The following is a 19,392-nucleotide window of genomic DNA, read 5'->3' as shown; positions in this document are numbered from 1 at the left end:
AATTCTTTAAACTGGAATATTGCATTGACAGCTCTTCATTTTCTGCTTTGGATAATCTTAGTTTGAAGGATTTTTTACATTTGTTTTAGAATAGATACTAAACTATATGCACATAAATGTAAATGGGCACATACAATGATTCATTGATCTGAATGCCATTAAATGATTATTAGACATGCCTGATGAATATATTTATCATTCATTATTAGCAGTAAAAGCTAAATAGATGCTTCAGCACAACATCTCATGCCTCTTGATCGAGAGGAACAATTAGGATGGGACAATGAAAGTTCTCTCCCTGTGCTTTGTGGCTACTGCAGGAAACAGGATATTAGACCACTCTGAGGGATAGAAAACAATTAGTCCTTTAGCTGTTGATGAACAGTTATGCCCATCATGTTTCCCCAGAATGTCCAAAGCTGAGGAAAATGGATTCAACAACATGTGCCTCTGTGCACTATAGTACTATAGTTTGGAGTGATGATAAACTGATACAAGATAATGGCTGAAATTCTGTTGCCTCACACAGTAAATCACACTGGAACAGACACATTGAATCAGAGGGAGTTTGGTGAGTCAACTTCTCCATAGGTTCCTTTGATTCAATGGCCTCCTCAAGTTGCAACTTGCTACACTAATCAACATGATTTCAGCCAATACTACATTATTATGTCATTCTTTGTATATCTGTCTGATGAAGGAAGGAATATATTTCGGAAAGTTTTTCTATTATCATTACGTACAAAATTAATAGGAACAATACATAGTATGTAACATTCTGTATATACAACATTTTAGGAGGGTTTTTTTAGCAGTGGTGGTGATTCTGGCAGCAAGAAAGCTTAAGTATTTACCATTTGAGAACTTCAGTACAAACGGATCTTGTGTAAACTTCCTGCATAACTTCTGTAGTACAAATCATAAATATATCAAAATATACATAAAATATATGCAGAAATACATAAGATGCATGCTCATAAACAATATGCTTGGAAATACACATTTAAATAAGTATTGATTTGCATTTTTTTTTAAAAAAACTCATCAACTAATGAGGAAACAAGATAAAACAGATGCTTTAAAATGATATAGGGCATAAACTTTTCTGTCCGTCCTTGTTCAGAAGTAAGGGACTCCCATACATGAAAAAGAAATTTCAGATTACATCATTTTCCCCCCTTAAAAAGCAAGAGTGGGGAATTTCAAGCAATAAATAAATGGAATTGAAAACCAACTATGGCATATTATGTACAAAAGGTTACTATGCCCATTTCCATGCAAATACCAGTATGTTTGTTTTTAAAGGCTTCTTCCACATGACACAGTAAGGGAGCAAAGGATGGGCAGTCAAAAAGAGCCATTAGATTCTCCTACTTTGCAAATATCTGTCAATATTATTGGTAAGGTTTACTTACACACGATTATGTCCTCAGAAAAACCGTGCTAACTTCCAAGAAAATTAAATCTTATCAAAAAAGAAGAAGAAAGAAAGAAAAAGAAAAAGTGAAGATAATAATGGAAGAAGAAGAAAAGTAAAATATTGAACAAAGAACAATTTCTATGTTGGTGCCAAAGATTTCAGAAAAGCAAAATCACTCCAGAGAACAATATAGTTTTCATTAGTGGCCTCCTGCATGTGGAGAAAAATTGTGTTGAGTTTCATATATGCTAAGTCAGTTCTGACAGAATTGTTTCTTCCTCCTCCCCAGATCACACAAACTCAAAATAAGCTTCCTTTCAGTCTTTTCTTCCCTCAGGACACAGCAATAATAATAACTAAAGCACAAGTGTATAAGGAGCACCATCCGGCTCACATTTGTTGGTAGTTATAAGTCACTGAATTCAAGAGACATAGGCAAATAGTTAAGCAATAGGGAGGTGCGGTGTCTTTTGAGAAATACATGGTGCCTCGTAAGATGATGTTAATTCGTTCTGTAAAAATCACTGTCTTATGAAAACATCGTCTTGCGAAACAAAAAAGCCCATTGAAATGCATTGAAACCGGTTCAGTGTGTTCCAATGGGCTGAAAACTCACCGTCCAGTGAAGATCCTCCAAAGGGGTGGCCATTTTTGCTGCCTGTAAAGTGGGGAATCCATCCTGAAAATAGAGCGGGGAGCCATTTTGCACAGCGGGTGGCCATTTTAGAACTGCCGATCAACTGTTTCTAAATCGTTGTTTAGCGAAAAATCGGTTCCTGAAGCAGGGAACCGATTGTCAAGAAGCAATTTTTCCCATTTAAAACATTGTTTTGTGATCACAAAAGCGATCGCAAAACTTCATCGTCAAGCGGTTTCATCGTTTACCGAGGCAATCGTTAAGCAAGGCACCACTGTATATAAAAACAAAGCAAAGTTGTGAGATTCTGGGGTGACTGGTGAAACTGCTGATTACTCACAGATCACAGCAACAGTCCCTGGTATCCATCATGGCCCACCTGGCATTCAGGGATTTCAAAGTTTTTAACTAAAAATATTGTGCAATTTGAACTGAGGAAATGGCTCAGTTGCTGGTCCCAAATTAAAAGGCTACTGACAGTTGAACACTGCAACAAAGCCTAAAATCTCCCCTGGACACTTCTACCATTTTGAGGCTCCAGACTGAGGTCAGCTTGCTCTGTACATCCCATTTCACTAGCAATTTTGTGAAGGTAGAGGGAGAAATGAAAGATTTATTTTTCATTACTACCTAGAATACATATTTTAGAATGTTCCTTTTTCTTTATTTAGGTTGCTAAACAGTTTCCTAATAGGAATAAGTGTGTGTAACTATGAATGAATGCCTACATTCCTCTTGTTTGGGCTTTGATTGTCGAGGTCCGTCCCTGCCCCCACTGCCTTTTTCTTCCTCTTTGTGATGGTGTTAATCCCATGCCTACTATCCTTATACAATTACTAGAAAGGTCACCATAGGAAAAAATAAAATCCAGTCTACAATATCCCTAAAATTAATGGCATTGTGCATTTCTCCCACTTCCCATGGTGTTTGCATATTCCATATTTGCAGAAGCACTATTTTTTTCACAGATAACTTAGACTGGACAGCTTCTCAGAGGGACAGTGCCTTTAAACTGAGGGTTGTCCACTGGTTTTTAAATAGGGGCTTCCCCTTCAAATACAGGATTCTCCTTCAGATAGTACACTCTCCTTCAAATACAAAGTTGTCTTCTGGAAAACACATACCACCCTCTGCTGTGCCTTCATTTAGATCCTGAGGTCATCTTCATCCCACCCCAGAATCTATTGTGTTTGATGCATGTCCTATGTTCAGGAGGAACAATTTTGGTGAAATGGGCTTGTACAATTGAGGTTATTGACCTGGGACATGTTATAGCCGCAATGTGCTAGGTAGTCTGACTAATTTGTCTGTTCTGTTCACCAGCCATCCTGCTGTCTATTCAGTCTTCTATCATGTGTGGCCTATTCCTTCAAAAAAGACAAACCTAGGTTGTAACACCAATTCCTTCTGTGTACAGTGGTGCCTTGCCAGATGATTACCTCGCAAAATGGTTTATTCACAAGATGATGAGTTTTTGCGATCGCTATAGCGCTTCGCAAAACGGTTTTCCCTATGGGCGATTTTTGCTGGACAATGTTTCAGTCCGTGCTTCGCAAGATGTTTTTTTTTCAGGAACATTTTTTACAAGACGACGATTTTGACAGCTAGGTCCGTAACTCGCAAAACAGGTTTTTTAGGGACCAATTTTCGCAAGACAGCAATTTTGACAGCTGGTCCGTGCCTCACAAAACGGTTTCTCTATGGGCGATTTTCGCAAGACGATGACTATTTCCCCCATTGGAACGCATTAAATGGATTTCAATGCATTCCAATGGGGAACCACATTTTACAAGATGTTTTCACTAAACAGCGATTTTCGCGGAATGAATTCACATAGTCTTGCGAGGCACCACTGTATGTGTGGTTATGACCATTAGGTCTGGTTATGACCATTATGACCCTGTAGGATCTGGTTATGAAAGATGGCTTATTTGTGAAGCAGGCCTAGTGTCAAGTTTTTTGTTCTACTTCTGTCCTCTCATGGCTTGTGAGTGTTCTTTCTGAATAAAGACAGTCCCTTAAGGAGACTTGACTCTTTCACTTTTCTGGCTTCACAGCTACAGTATTTATAAAATCATTTCACAAAATCCTACAGACATCAGGAAAGAAATGCTACAAGCTTGGCTGCTTCTTGCCCTGATATCTTAAGGCTGTTGGTGCCAAGTGACAGTGCAAAGAAGCAGCTGGCAATGGTAGCATTTCTGGTTGAGACAGGACTCTGTGGGTGAGGGTTTTTGAAAGACATACTGTATGAGAGAACCATATTGTTTGTTTGTTTGTTTGTTTTATGTGCTCTTTACTTTCTTCACTATATGCATTTAAGATCTATAGTCTCTGGCCAAGGTAGCTTACTTCGTTGATTGCTCACTTTTGGGTTGTCTTTTAATTCCCCCCCCCCATGGATTTATTTCATCTGTGGATGGATTTACTAAAGAAAGTGGTAAAATAGGATGCTGACTTCCATGGAGTTTTGGTCCATCTATATCAATATGGTCAACTCTGATGGTCAGCAGTAGCTTTCTAGAGCTGTTTTCTAGTCTTACCAGAGATCCTTAATATTTCATAGTGTCCCTCATCTAGATGTTTCCATAGCTTCCAAAATCAGATGACATGGGGATGGTTTCAGGACGTTTTAGTTTGTTTCACATGGGTTTCAAGTTACCATCAGCAGTCAGAAACCTTTAAATTGGTGACTCTGTTTTATATCTTTCAGTCTCAAAGGGTTACTGTAAATGAATATTTTTGTTGTTGTTGTTGGAGAAAATCCCAGTGACACTTGCCTTTTTGTTACTTTCCAACAGTATGTCATGTGACAGGACCCAAATCTCATCACAGTACTATACCACCACCACCATCATCTTTACCTTATGGCCACAGACCCAACAAGATAGTGCTACACATTATTATTACACTACAGATGAAGTTGCTTGATGAAAAGTGGTTTGTTTCATTTTTAACACAAGGAGACAATTATGTCCAAAACATACTTTATTGTTAGGAAAATCTGGGGGTCTTGACAAGTTTAGATTAAGGAAAGAAGCACAGTTAGAAAGGAAGGCTTTGCTTTCAACTTGCTGAGAGAGAAATTAATTACATTTGTTAACTAAACAAAATCAGCCCTGATATCCTCGGACTGAAATGGTGCAACATTGAACTTTTTCCCCCAATTTATTTCTTTTTTTATGTTCTACCCCTTGCTTAGACCACTGCCTAAATGTGTCTCTCCCCATCCAACCTGTGTAACAAAGAGTAACAAGTAACATAGTTACTTGCAATTGGTTGATTGGACATAATGAAATTACATTAAAAACATAAATGCAACACAGCAATTGGGAAGATCTTTTATTGGGGTATATACTGAATAGCATCTTAGGTATTCTAGCTAGTTTTTTTTTTAAAATATTTTTATTATTATTTATAAAATCCATCCATGCTTATTTAACATCGTGTCACCTGGGTTCAGCTTATAATCATTTGTTAATACAACTACAATACATATTAAGCTCTTAATCTATACAACGTGCTTCTAAGCATTGATAATATTCTGCATCTTCCTTTCCTTTAATTTTCAGTGTCAGTCTATCTGTTTCGGTGCAGTCCAATATCTTTTTAATTATTTCTTGATCTGTTGGTGTTTCTTCATTTTTCCAGTATTGCACAAATATAATCCTTGTGGCTGTCAAAATATGCAGTATTAAATATACATTTTGTTTATCATCACTTTCTGGTATTATACATAATAGAAAGCGTTCTGGCTTAAAATTTACATGTTTTTTGATTATTTTAACAAACCGTATACATATTTTTTTTCCAAATTGTTTTTGCTTTATCACAGGTCCACCAAAGGTGATAATAAATTCCAGTTTTTATGATATTTCCAGCATTTACTTGACCTATTAAGAGTACATTTTAGCTAATCTATCTAGCACGTTTTAGTGCACCATTAGGCCTTTTTAGAGCCATTCTGAGCAGGAGTTTTCAAGGTTCATTGTATTTTCTTGTCTATCCTAAGACCTTTTTTAAAGTAACAAAAAAAGTAGCCAAAGAGATTGGGGTTATTGTTTTTTTGTTTGTTTTTATTTTTGCTTTGTATTGCAACCAGAAAAAACAACATATTTTATTCTAATGGATAAGAGGAACAAATTACCTTGAAAAAAGTAACTTTCCAAGGAACAGATGTGACATCTATCGAAAAATGTAAATTCACTTGTCTTCTGTCCTCTCCTCCAAAGGCTGGGAATAAGTGGAAAATATTACAAGCATGGATGACTTCAAAATTATGGGTATACTTTGCATATAAAGGAGAACACACTGAACACTTAGCTTAACCTTAAGTGCTCTGCTAGACTTTTTTAGTTGGATGTGCATTAATCTTTTATTGTCAGCAACTTGGCCAACGACACATAAACAGATATACACATTCCATTCATTTCCATGGGACAGCAGACTGAGTTCTTTTTTTCTTTTAATATTGTCTGCTCACTAATCTGAACACATTTATGTCCCTTCGCTACATCTGAAAAGCATTTTGTCATGCGAGAATGTGCAAGATTGCAGTTTGAATTCACAGTTTGCCTGCATATATGATGAACAATTACATCATTTATTAAAACCTTACGGCAGTACAGTAATCTTGTCTTCTCTTACATGGAATAGATCTTGTTGACCACATTGAAAGTGGTCACACACAGGATTGCACTGTTGCCAATCAGTGGCCAAAACCTTTCTTTTTGAATTGCCTGCTCAGGGCCTCTTTGACCTCCTTATTTCTTAGGCTGTAGATTATAGGATTGACCATTGGGATGACCACTGTGTAAAAGACTGATACGACTTTCCCTCGATTGGGAGAGGCTATGGCCCCAGGTTGTGCATACATAAAGAAAACTGTTCCAAAGAATAAGCTAACTGCCATCAAATGAGAGGTGCAGGTTGAGAAGGCTTTATGTCTCCCCTTGATAGAAGGTATATGCAAGACAGTAGTCACTATGTAGCCATAAGATACTAGAACAATCATGGACGTGACCACAATGATAAGTCCACACAACACAAGGAGCACAAGCTCATTCACAAATGTGTCTGAGCAGGAGGCCTTAATGACAGCTGGGACATCACAAAAGAAGTGGTTGATTTCAGCTGAACCACAAAATGACAAATGGAATGTAAAACCAGTCTGGGCACAACAGTTGACACATCCAAAGAGGTAAGAGGTGCACATGAGACAAACACACCTCTTCTTGGACATAATATGATAGTATAGCAGTGGGTGGCAGATGGCAATGAACCTGTCATATGCCATCACAGCAAGGAAGAAAGCTTCAGTGGTCCCAAAAAGAGAAAAGAAGAACATTTGGGCTGCACAGCCAGTATAGGATATTGCTTGGTTTCCACTTGCAAAACTCATCAAAGCTTTGGGAGTAATGACTGAAGAATAGCAAATATCCAAGAATGACAGGTTCTTTAGGAAATAGTACATAGGGGTATGGAGGTGGGAGTCAGCGCTGATGATTAGAATCATGCTTAAGTTCCCCATGAGGGTGACAACATATATTACTGAGAAGATAGCTAAGAGGATGATCTGTGTCTCTGGCTCAACCTTAAATCCCACCAGAATGAAGTCAGTGACCTCAGTATGGTTTCCCATAGTCTAGGTCTACAAAAGTTGAAAGTCAAGTACCTAATATTGTTGTAAATGTTGGAGGCAGCTCCTTTGGGTTGATATACCAAGGCTGGGGAGATAATCAGAAGCAGCCAATGATACTTTGCTTTGAAAATGTGACCCTTGTGAAATTACATCATCAGAAACCTGAAAGAAATGCAAAATAAATCATATCACTGATATTACAGCCATAGCTAAGAATCTCAGAACTGGTGACATGGAGAAGATTTAGTCCATCACATTCCACAAAATAGTATATTTCATACTTGACCATTAGTAAGAAACCATGCAAAATCAATCAATCAATCAATCAATCAATCAATCAATCAATCAATCAATCAATCAATCAATCAATCAATCAATCAATCAATCAATCAATCAATCAATCAATCAATCAATCTTTATTTGCAGTCTCTGACCCATTAAACATGCCAAATCAAATTCCAAGGAACGCATGAAATATAAAGAAATCAATGAGACTAACTAATGGGTTAGTTTCTGTTGTTCCTGCTGCTGTGGGTGGTTGTAAGGGTGAATCACATACCAAATAGTAACCTAGGATCAATACAAGCTAATGACTTCCTACCAAAGAGAAATTATGTGACAAAGATCAAAACAGAAGGTAGAATGGGAGTAAAAGTGAAAATAAATGGTACAGTAAATTACAGATGTGAATCAGACTCTGGCTCTCATTGAGTGTCTGTCTCTCTCTCACACACAAAATCCCGTAACTAAACTCTCTTATTTCAAACAATGTTTCAAAATCTAAAGCTGTCTCTTTGGATATTTTTTTTCTCCTTGGACCAAGATTTCTTTGCATGAGATTCTCAACCCCTGCCCCACAAGAAATATCTTAGATTTTCTTGGGTTTTCTGTGGTCCTTTTTTTTCCCCTGGAAAAAGAAAAGACCTATCTTTGCAGAATTATTACAAGTGATTAAAAAAATGGAATTGTGGCATCTAACAGCCCAGAATTCAGCAGTTTCCTGAGCAATGACCAGTTGATGGGAAAAAAAGTGAAAAACGTTTTTGTGCTGAGAAATCTGAATAGTGCAGGAAGAAATCTTCTCAAGAGGTCTCAGCCTGGCGAGACTCAGAAAACCACTGAGACTGCAACATTATTTAAATCGTCTTCACATTTCCACACTGTCTTTTACACTGTTGAGTGTTGAATGACTGTAGACTTGAATGTCAGAACAGAGAAGCAAGAAAGAAGAGAGAGCTTTGGATTTTGAGACGTTGTTTGAAATGAGAGAGGGCAGTTGTGTCAGAAAGAAAAAATGCTGTGATTTATAACTATAGGAATTAGTAAGGGAAGGTCATAAACAACAATACATGAAAACAACTTACCAGAAAATAGAACCTCATGTCTTACTCATAAGAGCAATGATATGTCTGTGCTTCTTTCTTCAGTTTTACCTCCAGCATATTATTCATCTTCCTTCTGGGAAGAGATGACAAGTTCTGGGAACAGAGACAAGTCTGAGGTACTATTATTCCCCCTTGATGCTCTCAAGACAATGCTTCTGCTGCCGCCTGTGAAACAAGGGAGTTATAGCCATGTTCCTTCTGTGTTCACCTTGAATGTGTTTTGGGAGAGGGACAACACTTATGGGATAGTGGCACTATGGATCAGTCTCTTGAGTACTGGAATTTCAAGATAAAATAGCCTTTAGTGGAACTTCCTTCCTAGTGTATTTGCTTTGCTAACTAAAGCATATCTACACAGTTACTATCATTTTACAAGAGTAAAATATATATATCAGAAGCAACATTTTTTTTCTGTTGCATTTCAATATTTTCTGTCATGTCCTATCCAGACTCTTCTGTGGCTATTCTGGATCCTTTCTGATCTCTTGCCTGCCCTACCTCTGTGACATCACATGAGCACATCTAAGCATATGTACCTTGGTCCTGAAATCTTAGGGGAAAGGGATGCTTCTGACCTGGAAACAATAGATAGTGGTCACAATTTATCTAAGATGTGCTCTGACCTCTCTTCCCATTAGTATGAAAGAGATAAAGATGGACCAGCATATAAGATAAGTCCAATGGAGCAAGGTTCTTGGCCACAAGGCATCCAAGGCATTTTTCTCTCATGTAGCTTCTTCAGTCTCACCTTGTACAGGATTATTAAAGTGCCTCTAAGGAAGTTTGTTCAGGCCTTCCCTTCTGTCAATATTTAATACTTTTTTCCTTCCTTATTTGTTCTATTATTGCATGTGCTTCAATTGATTGTAATACTATTATGTTTTACTATAAATACTTTTATTGGAAGCCGCCCAGAGTGGTCAACCAGACCAGATGGGTGGGATATAAATAAATAAATAAATAAATAAATAAATAAATAAATAAATAAATAAATAAATAAATAAATAAATAAATAAATAAATGTCTCTGCCCTCAAAATTTCCCACACATTAAGAGGAAAGTATTATCCAAAAAGTAGTGCTGAATTCCCTCCTCCTCCTTTTTCAGCACAGGTAGAAAACATTTGATTTAGCTCTTTAACTGATGGCCACAGGTTTACAAATTGGACTCTGCTGAGGTGTAACATGCCCATAGAATCATAAAGTTGGAAGGGGCCTATAAAGACATCGAGTCCAACCCCTTGTTCAGTGCAGGAGTCAAAATCAAAGGATATATGTCAGGTGGTTGTCTAAATTGGCTGTCAGGAAATTAGCACAGATATTTCCACCTGCTTTTGCAAACAGCGTTGTTCTATGTGGAACATATGGGTCAGAGTCCAAAAGTAACCTGCCCACCTTTATCTGAGGGCTTTCCTCAAGTAGGGCAGCCAAAAATGTTTCCCAAGGGATTGTTCCCTAGGGTTTTGATAGAGCTGGCAGTTGAGTAAATAGTGAACAATATCCTCTATCTCACCTGCTCCGCAAATACACAGCCTTAGATTCTTAGGGACATTCATGTATCTGCCGTCTAAGACAGCAGTTGGCATTGTTTGAAAATGAAGTTCTGTGAAAGCGGTTCTCAGGAAGGCAAAAGTAAGTGTATGTAAGTATTGCGCCCTTGAGTGGTGTGTTATCAGCAGATGATACCAGTGAGAGAAATTTGAAGAATCTATTAAGGCTAAGTCATTATCCAGTTTGTAGATCCAGTACCTCAACGTTCTTTTAACCCCAGAAAAAAACAAAAATGTATGTGGAGTAGGATTTAGATTTTAGCAAGGTTTGAACTAAAGTTGCCCAGCCACCACTCTTCACTTGCTCTACCATACAGCATTTAGGTAGACGCTGATTATACATATCCATCACCCTCCTTTAGTAGGAGAATACAGGTAGAGTTGCCATGGCTTTAATGGATACCTTGCCTATCTCTGTTCTAAGAAAAGCTGCCGGGGTCCCCTGAGGTGCCCTGAGGATATGTCTCAAAAACTTGTTCTATCCTGCTTCAAAATGGTGTAGGTTATTCTGATTCATATTTCTAATCAACACAGTTAGTGCTCATCCTACCCCCTCCATCTCAACACTCAATACAGAAATTTAACTGTCTGAAGAGAGGAAGGCTGTTGTGCCTGGATACCTTTTCCATGTGAGCTAGAACTTTCCAGAAGAGATGTTCTGGCTCACATGGAGAGGCTACCCATGTACAACAGTCTTTTCCTTTATGAACAGTAACCTTTCCATGGTCATTGTGAAGGTACTCGCACAGTGATTCTTAACCTTTTCTTTACCACAGATCCCCTTTAAATATCTTTTGTTGCCATGGACCACCAACACTTAATTCAAGATTTAAAACCCGAAAGTGCATCCCCCATACCTCGGAATAATGACGCAAGACAAGTATTATGAGATAAACATGGGCCACACTTTATTGAATATTCAATATTGCCCACCATAAAAGGGGGGGGTTCTACTGCAGTGCAGAATTAGGCTTTGCACAGGGGTCTCAATGGACCCATTACCAAATAAACGGGTGAGTCCCTAGCCCTGAAGTCTTGCTGTCGTCAAGACAGTGAGAGTCTGGCCGGCCCAAATTTGAGCACACCCAGACCTCGAGTCCCCTTTCCCTTGGTGACTGCCGGTCTGGCCCCAGCACATCTTCCCCCCCCCAAGCACTGTAATTGCACAATCCGCAGTGCTGGGAGGTCCGATGAGCTATACATTACCAATGATTGTGAGGGGACTCACTGAAACCTGTTCTATCCATGCTACCCGCCTGTGTGACTGATTATTGCCCACCTTTACAAATGCCAGGACACCTCTACCAGTGTGGGATAGGCGAAAAATCCCCACATCCAAGTGCCAATCAGGATGCAGGTCAAAAATTGCTATCCGGCTCCAAAGGCAACCAGAAAAACTCACACTAGTACATAGGGTAGGTGGGTGGGGGTTGTCAGCAAGGAAGAGGCTGAAGGGGAGGGGCTCACTCCTTAAGTAGCACGCCCCTTCCCCTTCCCCTCCCGGGTTGCTTTTACGAGACTTGGCATGTCTCACGAGGGTGGCAATAGCGCTCCACATTGATGAAGTGAGCTTGTCAGCGGAGCCGGCACATGCTTTCTCTCAGCCATTCAGTGTCTTTCACTTGCATGTTCTCACTGTGTGCAGGAATATCAAACAGTTATTTGCTGTCAAACAGTTATTTTCATAGCTGATTTTTGTATTTGTTTATAATGGAGATGGTAGGTTAGAAAAGCCAAATTTTACACAAACAAACGAGGGAAACTAAGATTTTGTTTGTTTCCTTTCTTTTCCTTTCTTTCCCTCCTTTCCCTCCCTCCCTCCCTTCTATTTTAACTTCAAAAGATCACAACATATGTGGACTCCCTGCAAGGACATCACAGCCCCCCAGGATCACAGATTAAGAACCTAGGTACTATATCTGGGAAGATTCTCAGTCATCCAGGTGGAAGTTGAGTCATGTCAACTGGACTTCTTATTAAGTTGAAACATTTCGCTACTCATCCAAGTAGCTTCTTCAGTCTGAGGAGAGTTGGTAGGGGATCCCTAATAGATCCTCAACATTGGTTTCACTTCCCCTTGGTCTGAATAGACTTGTTAGATGGACAAAGACTGAAGAAGCTACTTGGATGAATAGCAAAACATTTCAACCTAATAAGAAAGAAGTCCAGTAGCCATGACTCAATTTCCGGATAACCTAGGTACTGGCACATTACTCTCAACACAGCAGCCTCTGCACACCTCCTTAACAAATTAATAGGTCTCAAATGTAAACAAGTTATAGCCTAGTCTTCCTTCTGATATATTACTTTATGTCTCCAATATATAATTTCTAAGTGGTGGTGGTGGTGATGTCAGTGACGACATACATTTGTATCCTGACTTTCCACAAATGAGCTCCAGACAGACTGCATGGTTCTCCTCTTCACCCCTTTATCTCACAACTACTCTGTGAGTAAGTCTACAAGACAGACTGTCTGGTCCAAGGTCATGAACTCACAGGAGGGCTGATCCTTTGTTACGAAAGATATGAAAACCAAAGAGGCAAGATCAACAAAAGCTACATTAATTAATATGTATAGAGAAGTTAGTGTTATTGAATATGACATCAATATTCTGATGAAATGGCCTAAAATGTCAGGGTGCATGATTTTCACCAATTTCCTATACATAAAACAGTATTTATGGTCTTTATCCAATAAATGGGAAGCAAACGCACAAACAAGAAAACAGGAGAACCTTAAAATATAAACAGACAAATCAAGGGATTTATTAGAGAAGTGCACTGACTTCGGACTAATCGGCAGGGCAGGGAGAAGACCCAAATGAGAATATTTGTTTTATTCTAGGGTGACTCTGGGGTGCATCAAAGAACTGTCACCCACCCACCCACCAGGTGGAACAATAACCCCAGCAGAGCCCTCGTGTTCTGCCATTCATGGTATTAAATTTTTTTAGCCAAATATTCACAGGGGGTTGAAATGGGGAAATGGAAATTAGAAGACATGAGCTGCCAAAGGTGAAGGGAAGTGACAATTTAACACCCTGTAGAGCCTATAACATTGGCACGAAGTGACTCTTTCTGGGGAGATCATTGTACAGACAAGATGGAATCACAGAAAAGAACAACTGTCTTGTAGGCACTCATTTTGCTTCATTTCACAGAGCCACTCAGACCTCTATTTATGACTTTAGAATTTAGATAGGTAGGTATGACAGGACATGCCATCCCTCAGATGTTTCAGACTTTAAACATGAAAAATAGTTTAAAATCCCAAGTTTCTGCCACAGAGTTTATCTTATTGGCTAGTCCTAATTAGCTGTTAAGCAACCCTGTTTTTGATTACTTAAAAATTCTGGAAAGACAAAATCATGTGTAACACATTGGCTGAACCCAGCAGTACATAAAATTTCAACTAGAGTAGGCCTATTGAACCAATGGAACTCATAGAGGAGTTGATTCACCAAATCCCCACTGATTCAATGGGCCTCTTCTAATTGTAACAGACTGCTGGATTTCTTCAAATACCATTATCCAAACTGAAAGTTATTAAAACTTGAACAGAAATTCCAAGTTTATCTCTGTCCAAGTATGGATATATATTTTTTTCAATTGTCTAAGCTGGTTAAAGGCACTTTGAGCACACCTGTGTTTAACAGCAGCAATGCTGGATTAAACTACAAATTTGATCTTCTATGAGGCTGAAGGTATAACTTCTCTATATACACTTGCCAGAATACATTTTCACTTCTTCAGAACAATACAAAATGAGACATATTTACAACTATATACTATTAAGTAGCTGGCTTAGTAGCTCTGGCAGGGAAAGCTAAATTTTAGCTAGCTATCAATATCAACAGAGTATGTAGTGAACGACAAACACTGTGATTGTTCTAGCTATTCTTGAACACATCCCAAAAGATTTCATAATTATGAGGCCCTAGATTTCATAACAAAGAAATGGAAATTGGATTCCTTTTGTTTCAGGAGGGTTTTTTTCTCCTGTTTTGAAAACTATCAGATAGAAGTTTAGTGGGAGCATGGCAACCTTTTTATCTGTCTACACAAAGCATTTTTAACCTCCACGTTTCTTAAACTGTAGATTAATGGATTCAACATGGGGATTACAATAGTATAAAAGACAGATACCACTTTGCCTATATTTGGAGAAGCAATAGCCCCGGGTTGACCATACATAAAGAAAGTTGTTCCAAAGAACAAGCTTACAACAATAACATGGGAAGTACAGGTTGAGAAGACTTTGTATTTACCTTCTAAAGAAGGTATGTGAAGGACTGTTGCTATAATGTAGGTATAGGAAATAGAGATAATTGAGAATGTCACTATAACAATAGATCCACACATTGCTAGCAGCACAATTTCATTTACAGAAGTGTCTGAGCAAGAGGCCTTCATGACAGCTGGGACATCACAAAAGAACTGGTTGATCTCCCTGGACTCACAGTAAGATAACCTGAATGTGAGGCCTGTCTGTGTACAACAATTGAGGAAGCCAAAGAAATATGCACCCATCACAAGAAATCTACAGGTCCTCTTGGACATTTTTGAATGGTAAAGCAATGGGTTGCAGACAGCAATGAATCGATCATATGCCATCCCAGCCAGCAAAAAGGCCTCGGTAGTCCCAAGGAGAGAGAAAAAGAACATCTGGATTGCACAGCCAGCATAGGAAATCACCTTGTTCCCAGTTGAAAAACTGAGCACAGCTTTGGGCGTGATGGTGGATGAGTAGCAGACATCCATGAAAGACAGGTTCTTCAGGAAGAAGTACATAGGCGTGTGAAGGTGAGCATCAACAGTGGTGATTATGATGAAGCCAATGTTCCCCACCAGGGTGAAAATGTACATCCCCAAGAAGAGAATTAAGAGAACTATCTGCATCTCAGGTTCATTCTTAAATCCTACCAAGATGAATTCTGTGATCGCAGTTCCATTTTTCATAACTGAGTTACAACACTGCGGCAGGTCAGGAGAACAGCCTTTCTCTCCCGGCTTTTGTGCTTGTAAACATTGAACAACTGGATTTGCATATGTTTCCCCAGACTGGAACATATCAAAAGTAGCCATGATTGTTACTCATGAAGACAGAAGTTGTGCAAATGTGTTGCCACAAAAAGCTGCACCTTAAACAGAAGCAAACATGGTTTTCATTAGCCAACTGAATATAGCACACCGAATAGACATTCAGGAATTTTAGAAGTGATAAGGTAGTGGGTCCCTCTGCCAAAGTTTTTTTTTCTTGAAATAGCACTTCTTCAGGAATGTTTGTGTGTTCTGTGCCATTAAGTCAGAACTGACTTATAATGACCTGAATAGGGCTTCCAATGTAAATGATATATTTAAGGGATGGTTTTACCAGTCCCACTCCCCCTCAGTGAGCTTCCATGGTCAAGGAGAGATCTAAACCCTCTCCTCCAGAGTCCTAGTAAATCGCTATATCCACTATACCACACTGGGAATCTTCATGAATAGGCCTCTCATATTCCCTTCTTCAATGGGAAATATTTGGACTTTGAGTTGTGGACTAGAATCCCATAGCCATGAGTAATGCTGACTAGGGGATTCCAGGACATGTAATCCAGAAAATCCAAACATCTGCCTTTTACTCAGTCAAGCTGGTATTGTTGACATAGACTGCCAATGGCCCTCAGATACAATTCTTCTCTCAGAATTACCTGAAAACATGGGGGATTGGAGATGTGATATTTTACATGCAAAGCTTATGCTTCTTTGCAAAGCAATCTTTGCAGAGCCCTTTGAACTAGGTTTTGGAAACTGAGGGTATTTATAGGAGCATAAAAGGTGAAATTACATCAAGCTTGAAGTGTATCAGAATTAGATAATTTAGGCAAGGAAATTCAATGTCTCTGAACATTCCACTGATTTAAATATCAATGACGAAGAAGACAAGAAAAATACTTGACCAAAGTCTTCTTTCTGACATAAACTGATTATAAGTGTACCTATACAATCAAGACTAAAGATACACCTATATGTTGAGTTCACCAGCACATATGGAATTTATTAATAAAAGGGATATGAATCGATTTTGCCAATTCATGAGGTTATATCTATTAGGTATGAGAGCTGAATTGAGATTTATGCATTCAAAAACATTCATACTTCTGACTACTATATATAATAATATAGAACTGCAGAGTTGGAAGAGACCCTATGGATAATCAAGTCCCATCCCTGTCAAGGAGGCATAGTGGGGAATTAAACTCTTTACCTCTGGCTTTGCCAGAGACTTAAACCACTGAGCTATATACTGTAGCAGTTCTTGAGTTATAGCCATCACTGTTTTTTGAACTTCTTTAGAAGCATATGGATAGCCATTACTAGAAACAAACCTGTGTAGCAGACAGAATTTGGTGTCATTTACAAAAATTGAAGGCATCAAACTGATTTTCTCGCAGTAAGCATAAACCAGAATCCAGCTCTCTCCAATCCTTATCAAAAACCCCACCTTATCCTTCCTCAACTTGCTCTTCACCATATTGAACGGCAATGCTTTACCAAGAGTAATGGAAGATGTAGTCTAGAGAGGTCCATGTTCAGGAAGACTGTTCTACCTGCTACAGCCTACTGATGTAGAAATAGCAGGGCTTTGTTGTTTAGTTGTTAAGTCGTGTCTGACTCTTCGTGACCCCACTGACCAGAGCACGCCAGGCCCTCCTGTCTTCCACTGCCTCCCGGAGTTAAGTCTCTTGAATCCAAGTCCATTACTCTATCCACTACACCACACTGGATATTTCTAATCAACACTGGATGTAATTTACTACTGGTGTTCATATGGCACCAGTGAAATGTAGGATACTTCACATAGTATAACAAGGTGTGAATATACTGCTCTTTCATGAAGCACATTACAGCAAAGCTTCTGAAAGAAAAAGACCAAAGAACAATAGATAAGCTCTTTATTGCAAAGCACAAATCACTACAAAAGAGCACCTGGAATCTATTGTAATATATGATAAAGATACATTACCTATGTTTAATAAGATAGAAAAGTTCTAAGCGTGAATGACCTTGTATCCTCTTCTGAACAGCAGAGAATGTTAGCACAAGTATGTGGAAATTTAGCAGAGTGACTTCAGGTCCAGGTGGTAAAATGACTCACACACACACAAGCAGCTTCTCCAGCACCAGATGTGTATTTACAGGAATATTTATAGAAGTGCAAACCAGCAGCATGACAGCATGATACTCATCAGAAAAAGAAGAATACATCATCTATACAGAGTCCACATATATACATTTGTACATCTGGCTGTGTCCAATCATATCAGACATTGCATCATCCAAGATTCAGCCCTCCTGAGTCACCATGACTCAGCATTTGAACACACCTGTTTATTATGGCTGCACATTAAGACACTTGTACTGCTCAGGCCTGTAAATTTACCTTGACAGAGAAGCCATCAAACAAAGGTGAAGGTTGTCACAGCATCATTGTGACATGACCTTTAACTTTCTTTTCTCTCTTTCTTTCCTTTCAAATTCTATATTGGAATAATTCCCCTCTATTCCTTGTTTTCATTTTTATGTTCAGCACATGATCCCAACAACATGATGAACTCAGCCTCATTCACACTTCCTGTTAGTCTTAAAAGTGTGCAATTCATTATGCAGGACAGCATCGTTCTGTTGACTCCGTCTCACAGTCTTGGCCTCATGATGAGAGGTTCCCATGGAGACTTCTATGCAGTGTGACAACACTCCTAATATAACCTCGCTCAAGAGTATGTTAGAATTATTTCTCCTTTGAACTACGTTAACTTGTAAAGATCCAGACTGCAACTATCTCTTATTTCTGAGAAATTGGATGCTTTGGGATTCCAACCACCAGTTCACTCAGTTCTGTACTACACTCTCCCCCTGAGGTAATTCTGACCAAACAGTATTGATTAGAAAGGAAATGAATGCCTTACCTTACCTCCAGTAATATTCCTCTGTGCCTTCCATTTATATAAATGGACTACAAAAGAGTCTCTATTTTTGTTTTATGGAGTTTTACGTAGTTTCATAAACACTTAAGGGAAAACTGACTCCCTTGGGTATTGCAGGCACATGATATAATAAATTCTGAAGAGACCAGCTTTTTATCACATTTTGCTTCACAAGATTAAAATAAACCAAAGTGGCAGTTTTTTCCTCTGTAATCAAGGCCCTGAAAAAAAAAGTCAGGCTAACACTTGCTATTGAAACTGAGTGGAGTCTACTCGTTTGTTCGTTCATTTGTTCGTTCGTTTGTTCATTCAATGTATACCCTAAGTTTCCGACGGCAAAAAAGAAAGGTCCCTCCAGACTGGCATGCAGCTTCCAAAACTGGGCTTCTTTGCCTGCCCGTACTCCAGGTGTGCCCCTGACATTGCGTTAATTCACCTCAGTGGCAACAATTTACCCCAGCATAGGGGCAAGGCATTTATATTACAGGTCAATGGACCTGTATGCATTGGTGTTGCGCTTTCCTGGAACACACATAGTGTGATTGGCTATCATACTGTAGGATGGTATGGAAGGCCAGATGCAACCTTAGGTGCATTAACAAGGCCTGGAAGGGACTTAACAGGGTAGTTAGTAGGTTCATTAGAGTTCAAGGGGGCTCAGTTATTTGGCATCCCAATATTAGAGTTAGTTGCCCATAGGTATAAAGAGAAGATGGGGTGCACTCATCACATGTTTCTTCATGACATGCAAGGGGGTCTTAGGGCCAAAATTTTCAGCTTGGTGGGGG

At 38.9% G+C, this 19,392-nt stretch overlaps 2 protein-coding genes across 2 annotated transcripts; both read right to left on the bottom strand.

The window, feature by feature from the left end:
• Positions 1 to 958: 958 nt before the first annotated feature.
• On the bottom strand, positions 959 to 9,809 carry LOC110091060 (olfactory receptor OR9H1-like). The gene has a single exon (XM_078378054.1). The coding sequence runs from the start codon at positions 7,696 to 7,698 to the stop codon at positions 6,766 to 6,768; it is 933 nt and encodes a 310-aa protein (XP_078234180.1). The 5' UTR covers positions 7,699 to 9,809; the 3' UTR covers positions 959 to 6,765.
• Positions 9,810 to 12,038: 2,229 nt separating this feature from the next.
• LOC110091061 (olfactory receptor OR9H1-like) lies at positions 12,039 to 17,789 on the bottom strand. The gene has a single exon (XM_078378052.1). It carries the CDS (start codon positions 15,717 to 15,719, stop codon positions 14,661 to 14,663), a length of 1,059 nt encoding a protein of 352 aa, XP_078234178.1. The 5' UTR covers positions 15,720 to 17,789; the 3' UTR covers positions 12,039 to 14,660.
• Positions 17,790 to 19,392: the final 1,603 nt, after the last annotated feature.

Source organism: Pogona vitticeps, chromosome 6 (genome assembly GCF_051106095.1).
Source record: "Pogona vitticeps strain Pit_001003342236 chromosome 6, PviZW2.1, whole genome shotgun sequence".
Taxonomy (NCBI): Eukaryota; Metazoa; Chordata; class Lepidosauria; order Squamata; family Agamidae; genus Pogona; species Pogona vitticeps.
The sequence above is the reverse complement of the archived record's forward strand: the minus strand, read 5'-3'. Positions and strand labels throughout refer to the sequence as shown.

Bases quoted from the DNA above. Each gene is read 5' to 3' on its own strand.
- LOC110091061 (XM_078378052.1), bottom strand. From the start codon at position 15,719: ATGGCTACTTTTGATATGTTCCAGTCTGGGGAAACATATGCAAATCCA.
- LOC110091060 (XM_078378054.1), bottom strand. From the start codon at position 7,698: ATGGGAAACCATACTGAGGTCACTGACTTCATTCTGGTGGGATTTAAG.